The sequence below is a fragment of the Brachyhypopomus gauderio genome, chromosome 4, assembly GCF_052324685.1.
Source record: "Brachyhypopomus gauderio isolate BG-103 chromosome 4, BGAUD_0.2, whole genome shotgun sequence".
Lineage (NCBI taxonomy): Eukaryota > Metazoa > Chordata > Actinopteri > Gymnotiformes > Hypopomidae > Brachyhypopomus > Brachyhypopomus gauderio.
The window spans coordinates 13463968-13471345 of NC_135214.1; the positions used below are offsets into that span (position 1 = coordinate 13463968).

The window sequence follows — 7378 nt, forward strand, 5'->3', positions numbered from 1 at the left end:
GCTGGAGGCAATGGCTTTCCCAGTACAGTTTCCTTGTGGTAAAAATACATTTGATGAACCACACAGACAGGTTGCTCTCTCACCTAGCAGATACTTCAATGCTAGATTATTCTCTGCTGATAATCGCTTTGCGATGGACACAAACTACATTTTCTTTGCACAGTTTGTGACTGAAATGCATCTAGCCTCTTCAAGTATGTCCATTCAACTGCGAAAAGCAAAAACCAGGACACGTGATGGACGTAAAATCAACAGTTCGCTTTTACGAGACAAAGTTGAATTAGATAAACTTATTAAAAATAACGAGGGCACCAGATTCATGCAGCCTCTGAGAGGGACACCTGCTTACTGGCAAAAAACACTCCGAGATCTGTTTGCCATGCTCAGACAGCTGGGAACTCCCACATTTTTCTGTACATTCAGTGCAGCAGAGATGAGATGGCCAGAGGTAATCACAGCAATTAAAGCACAGCAAGGTCAAACCGTGGACTTCTCAGCTTTAGACTGGTCACAGAAGTGTGAGATACTACGTAGCAATCCAGTTACTTGCATGAGAATGTTTGAGAAACGTGTAGAAGGGCTCATGAACCTGATTCTGTCTCCTGCACAGCCCATTGGTGAGGTGGTTGACTATTTTTACCGTGTAGAATTTCAACAGCGAGGTTCTCCACACATTCACTGCCTGTTTTGGGTGAAAGATGCACCAGAATTTGAAGATGACCCAGATCAAGTTGTATGTGATTTCATTGACAAATACATATCGTGCAAGTTGCCAGACCCAAACACAGACCGAGAGCTGAACACAATAGTAACAGAAGTACAGACACACAGCCGAAATCACTCTAAATCATGCAAAAAGAATAATAAGCACTGCAGGTTTGGATTTCCTAAACCACCTATGCCAACAACAATGATTACACGCCCCAGACCACCACCCCCTGACACAGACTCTGATGAGGAAAATACAGAAATAGATGAACAAGCACAGGCTAAAGTAAATCTACAGACTGTGTGGGATCTGTTGAATGACAAAAAACAACAATTTGAAAGCATTACAGAACTGCTTGAAAAGGTCAATATGTCTTACCAGGACTACAAGAGAAGTGTTGAGTCTCTTTCTACATCCAGTCAGATCATAATGGAACGAGCACCAAAAGACTGCTGGGTAAATGGCTACAATCCTCTGTTGTTAAGAGCCTGGAACGCCAACATGGACATCCAGTTCATACTGAATCCATATACCTGTATAATGTATATACTGTCATACATTTCAAAAGCCGAACATGAAATGAGCGATTATCTAAAGCGAGTCATGAGAGATTCATGTGACAGCTCATCTGAAAGGGAAACAATGAAACAGATTATGCATGCCTATGCCAAAAACAGAGAGGTCAGTGCCCAGGAAGCAGTCGCACGCACTTGCAGTTTAAAACTCAAATCATCATCCCGTGCTGTCATTTTCATACCCACAGACGACAATGCTGTGCGCATGAGCCTACCTATGAAGTACTTAGAGAACAAAGATCCTGATGATGAGAACGTGTGGATGACAGGATTAACAGAAAAGTACATGGCCAGGCCAAAAACACCAGTGTTTGAGAATATGTGCATGGCAGAATTTGCAAGTGAATACCGAATTGTTTATACAGAACAGAAAAAGGGTAAAAATGTCTTCCCTTTGCAAAACAACATGGGGCACATAAGGAAGCGCACCAGAGGTAAACCTGCTGTCATTCGCTTTGCTCGTTTCTCACCACAAAAAGATCCTGAGAAATACTGTGGAACGCTGCTGAAACTCTACCTGCCCCACCGCAGAATCACACAGCTTACGTCTGCTCAGTTCCAGAATTATGAGTCCTTCTACATCTATGCCTCTGTAAAGCTGCCAGGTACAGATGCCCTTCAACGTGTTTTTACCATTGTACAAGAAAACAAAGAAAAGTATGAAAAGCACAGTGACGCTATTGAACAAGCAATCGAGGACTTTGAACAGAACGGTCCCATTGAAGATGCCTGGACTACTTTGGCTCCAGCAAATGAACTGATTCGTTTGGAATGCATTCTAGAGCAAGAGCCAGTAAATCCCAATGATGTAAACGAACAAGATGACGTTCCAGATTACGTGGTATCTAGATCTGAGAACACCACTGCAATGCCTGTAATGGAAGGACCACAGTTGAGCCATGCAGAGATTAAAAAAATGTACCAGAGCTTGAATGAGACACAAGCAGCTGTGTTCTACACTGTGCGTGACTGGTGCAAAAGAAAAGTCCTTAATGAAAACCCAGAGCAGTTTCTTTATTACATCGCAGGAACAGCAGGAACAGGAAAGAGCCACCTTATTAAATCTGTGTATGTAGAGGCTACAAAAATACTACACAAACTTCCATGTGTACGTGAGGAAACCGACATTTCAAAACCTACAGTTCTGTTGTCAGCTTTTACTGGTTGTGCTAGTCATAACATTAATGGAAAAACACTACACTCACTTTTTAAACTCCCACGAAGCTTGAAGCCTCCATATCAAGGACTTGGGAACAGTCTGGATGAAATCAGGGCAAACTTTTCAAATGTGCAAATTATAATCATCGACGAAATATCAATGGTGTCAAAGCCGTTATTTGCTTACATTAACTGGAGACTCCAGCAGATTAGAGGGAACAACAAACCCTTTGGCAACGTTTCTATCATGGCTGTTGGTGACTTCCAGCAATTACCACCGCTTGGAAAGGCAAAGTCCCTGTGTGTGTATGAGGACCATGTGCTGGACTTTTGGAGAGATCATTTTAAGATGGTGACACTGACAGAAATCATGCGTCAGAAAGATGACCTTGCATATGCTGAGCTTCTTAACAGACTCCGAGTGAAACGGAAACACGACGCACTGTCCGCTGCTGACCGATCTATGCTGGAACAAGTCATTAAATCCCCTGACGACTGCCCCTCTGATGCATTACACATATTTGCTACTAATAAAGAGGTTGATGATTATAATTCAGCTGTCATATCATCACGCTTTCAAAATATTACAAATATAGATGCAGAGGATTATAAAAAAGACCCACGAACAGGCCAGATGCAGAAGCAAGGTGTTCCTTTCAAAGGAGAAAAAGGTGATCTTGTTGACACACTACAGCTGGCAACTGATGCCCGAGTAATGCTTACCAGAAATATTGATGTGGAAGATGGACTGGTCAATGGTTCATTTGGCAAAGTGGTAAAAATAGTCGCACACATTCGTAAAGATGTTCCAGTTGTGCATATGATTGGTCTTAAGCTGGATAATGTTGATGCAGGACAGAAACACCGCAACAAAGTGCCTGGAGGTGATGATAATGTAGTTTACATTGAGAGAGTAGAGGAAAATCTGAAGAAAAAGGGAACTGTTCGACGGCAATTTCCTTTAAAGTTGGCCTTTGCATGCACCACTCATAAAGTACAAGGAATGACAACTCTGTGTGCTGTTGTATCACTAAAGAAGATTTTCGAACCAGGTATGGCATATGTTGCACTCAGCAGAACCACATCACTCAGTGGACTACACATCACTGACTTTGATGAAAGGAAGATTTACTGTGACACTGAAATCAGTGCCTCATTGGAGAATATGCCCAAACTTGATTTAAGTGCTATTCAGCCACTTTTGCACTTAGTAAAAGAACCTCATTTGAACTCTGGTCTTAAAATTGTACATCATAACACAGAAGGCCTTCAAACTCATATTGAGGATATCAAAAGCCATCATGAGCTCCTCTTATCTGATGTTTTGTGTCTTACTGAGACGCATATGACCGGTTCTGTTTTTCCAGATTCTCTGCAGTTGAATGGCTACAAAATATACAAGCGGAACAGACATGCGGCCTACACCAACTACACACATCTGTCCAACAGGAGTGGTGGTGGAGTTGCCATGTATGTGAAAGACAATATCAAAGCTCATGCTATTCAGTATATACAGAATGTAACTGATCTGGAGTTTGTGGTTTTAAAAGTAGAGGCCCCTAAACAAGCTCTTATTGCAGTTATTTACAGACCACCAGACTACAGGTTGACAGAGTTCTTACCAAACCTAGATGCCCTTTTGAACTCAATCGACATCATGGACTACAGACCTGTTGTAGTGTGTGGAGACTTTAATGAAGATCAGCTGTCATTTGCAAATAAGCCCATTTTTAATTTGTTTCAGTCAAAAGGATACACACAGCTGATAACCAGTGCAACAACAGAGAAGACTACACTTCTGGACCCTGTGTTTATTTCTAACCCTCACACTAGTGTTGCAGCAGGACTTCTGAACACATACTACAGCTACCACAATCCTGTTTATTGTGTTTTGTAAGAAAATCAGTACGTGACACAGCCATTTCCAGAACAACATTGCCCAGTAACCTCAACCCTGAAGATCCACATCACCTGATTATTGACTCAGTTTGTTGCAATCTATTGCCAATCTCTTAATTTTGTGAATCATGATTTTCTCTTGAAATAGCAGTTCTATTTATAATTTTTGTCTACAGTTAACTTATCTAGTATTGCACCTTGACCTCCGAGTTTGCCCCTTTGGATTTTGTCTGCTCTCCTGTGTTCTTTTCAGGTATTTTGACCCTGTGCCTATTTTTGCATACTTGTTTCTTCATGTTACATTATGATTTATTTGATAGGAAAATCAGTACGTGACACAGCTGTTTCCAGAACAACATTGCCCAGCAACCTCAACCCTGAAGATCCACATCACCTGATTATTGACTCAGTTTGTTGCAATCTATTGCCAATCTCTTAATTTTGTGAATCCTGATTTTCTCTTGAAATAGCAGTTCTATTTATAATTTTTGTCTACAGTTAACTTATCTAGTATTGCACCTTGACCTCCGAGTTTGCCCCTTTGGATTTTGTCTGCTCTTCTGTGTGCTTTTCTGGTATTTTGACCCTGTGCCTATTTTTGCATACTTGTATCTCCATGTTACATTACGATTGATTTGTTACAGAATGCAGCCTCCTCACAAGATGCCCTATTCCAGTGGATTCCCGTAGCAGAGACAGTAGTCATGTAGATGTCAGCGTATGTTTAATTGTCCTTTGTTCAGTATCCATATATGACATCAATATATGTGTTAATTTGTCCTTTGTTCAGTGTCCATTTATGCAGTGCCGGCCCTAGGCATACTCAAATTATGCAGCCACTTAGAGCCCCTTTGCCAATAGGCAGCTCCCAAAAGCACCAAGATTATGTAGCATTTGGTGCTGAGGTGGTGGTATGGGGGGCCCAAAATTAAATTCTGCATAGGGCCCCATGGAATCTTGGGCAGGCCCTGCATAAATGACATCAATGTATGTGTTTAATTGTCCTTTGTTCAGTGTCCATATATGACATCAATATGTGTGTTAATTTGTCCTTTGTTCAGTGTCCATTTATGCAGAGCCGGCCCTAGGCATACTCAAATTACGTGGCCACTTAGAGCCCCCTTGCCAATAGGCCACTCCCAAGAGCACCAAGATGATGTAGCATTTGGTGCTGAGGTGGTGGTATGGGGGGCCCAAAATTAAACTCTGCATAGGGCCCCATGGAAGCTTGGGCCGGCCCTGCATAAATGACATCAATGTATGTGTTTAATTGTCCTTTGTTTAGTGTCCATATATGACTTTAAAATATGTGTTTAATTGTTCTTTGTTTAGTGTTCATATATGACATCAAGGTATGTGTTTAATTTTTCTTTGTTTAGTGTCCATATATGACATGAAAATACTTGTTTAATTGACCTTTGTTTAATGTCCATATATTACATCTATAAATGTATTTAATTTGCCTTTGTTTTGTGTCCATATCTAACATCAATATATGTGTTTAATTGTCCTTTGTTTTGTGTCCATATATGACATCAATATATGTGTTTAATTGTCATTTGTTTTGTGTCCATATATGACATCAACAGATGTGTTTAATTGTCCTTTATTTTGTGTCCATATATGACATGAAAATACCTGTTTAATTGACCTTTGTTTAATGTTCATATATTACATCAATAGATGTGTTTATTTGTCCTTTGTTTAGTGTCCATATATGACATCAATGTATGTTTCATTGTCCTTTGTTTTGTGTCCATATATGACATAAAAGATGTGTTTAATAGTCCTTTATTTTGTGTCCTTATATGACGTCAACAGATGTACTTAGTTCTCCTTTGTTTTGTGTCCATATATGACATCTGTAGATGTGTTTAATTGCCTTTTGTTTTTTTGTTGTTTTTCAGGAGGTGGGCATTATGCATCAGTTAGCTCATTACCTGAGGGTGGTTACAGCCTTATGTATGCCTTTAAATTAACCCCTCCTTATCTTATAACTGCTGTTGGTCATTTTTCATTTATGCTACATTTTATGTCCTTTTCTGCACTGAAACTGCAGTTTCAGTTCAGCTACCAGGAAGGGGGTGGGGTGGGGGTTGCGTGGTTGTCCAATAGTTGGCTTGGTCAGTGTGCAGGCCTGTACAGTTTGTCCCGTCACTTTGTGTGCACTGTTTGCATGTGTGTCTGTGTGCTGGCACAGGACCTGGCAAGGCCCGTCAAAATACCCGAGGGATGTTTTCTGCAGTACCACAGTGATACCACAGACTTATGTCCACCCAACAGAGCCTTGACAGTGGCAGATCAATGGGACCCATGGGAAGGTTCCATAAAGACTCTGGAGCATGGCCCCAGCAGCGCACACTGGGATTACAGACAACGTGTTTAAACAGGCCCTGTTGGTGGGAAACAGATACAGAGACAGAGAGGAGCTCCAACCTTCAACACATATTGGAACGCTGTCTATGACCTCTGCTGGACTATTGACACTGTTGTCGACCATGACAAAAAAAAAAAAAAAAACTATGGAAGAACAGCGAGAACTGGCTTCTCTACTACCACAGTGAGGCGGAGGCTTACGGCCACCCAGCAGATCCCTGACAGTGGCAGAGATTGTCTGGTCAAGCACTCAAGCAATGGGACCCAAGGGAAGGTTCCATAAGGACTCAGTAGCGCGGCCCCAGCAGTGTTCACTGGGATTACAGACAACGTGTGTAAACAGGCCGTGTTGGTGGGAGACAGATGCACACAGTGCGCACAAAGTGATGGGACAAACTGTACAGGCCTGCCCACTGACCAGGTCAACCATTGGACAACCATGTGCATATTAGGATACCGACTATGACCCTGCTGAACTAAAGACCCTGTTGTTGACCATAACATATTTTACAAAAATGATTTCATTGGTCGATTCATCATTATATACTTACTTTCATTGTCATAAAACTGTTAATTTATATTAATTGCTGTTAAATATAAACTTAAAATAATGCTGAAGGCAGGTGAAAATGAATAAAAGGCTGTTTGGATGTTTAATGAT

General features: G+C 41.2%; 1 protein-coding gene across 2 annotated transcripts; it reads left to right on the forward strand.

The window, feature by feature from the left end:
* Positions 1-318: 318 nt before the first annotated feature.
* On the forward strand, positions 319-4631 carry LOC143512266 (uncharacterized). 2 transcript variants are annotated; one of them, XM_077002361.1, is made up of 2 exons: positions 319-3494; positions 3810-4631. In XM_077002361.1, the coding sequence occupies exons 1-2, from the start codon at positions 320-322 to the stop codon at positions 4337-4339; spliced, it is 3705 nt and encodes a 1234-aa protein (XP_076858476.1). In that variant the 5' UTR covers position 319; the 3' UTR covers positions 4340-4631. The 2 variants fall into 2 exon arrangements, with proteins under 2 accessions (XP_076858476.1, XP_076858477.1); XM_077002362.1 differs by having other exon boundaries at positions 319-3912; positions 4187-4336.
* Positions 4632-7378: the final 2747 nt, after the last annotated feature.

What these genes read in the sequence shown, in the direction of transcription:
- LOC143512266 (XM_077002361.1), top strand. Translation starts at nt 320, where the DNA reads ATGCAGCCTCTGAGAGGGACACCTGCTTACTGGCAAAAAACACTCCGA. An exon ending in AAAGAAGATTTTCGAACCAG is followed by an intron (nt 3,495 to 3,809) that starts GTATGGCATATG and finishes CTGTTTTTCCAG; the next exon opens with ATTCTCTGCAGTTGAATGGC.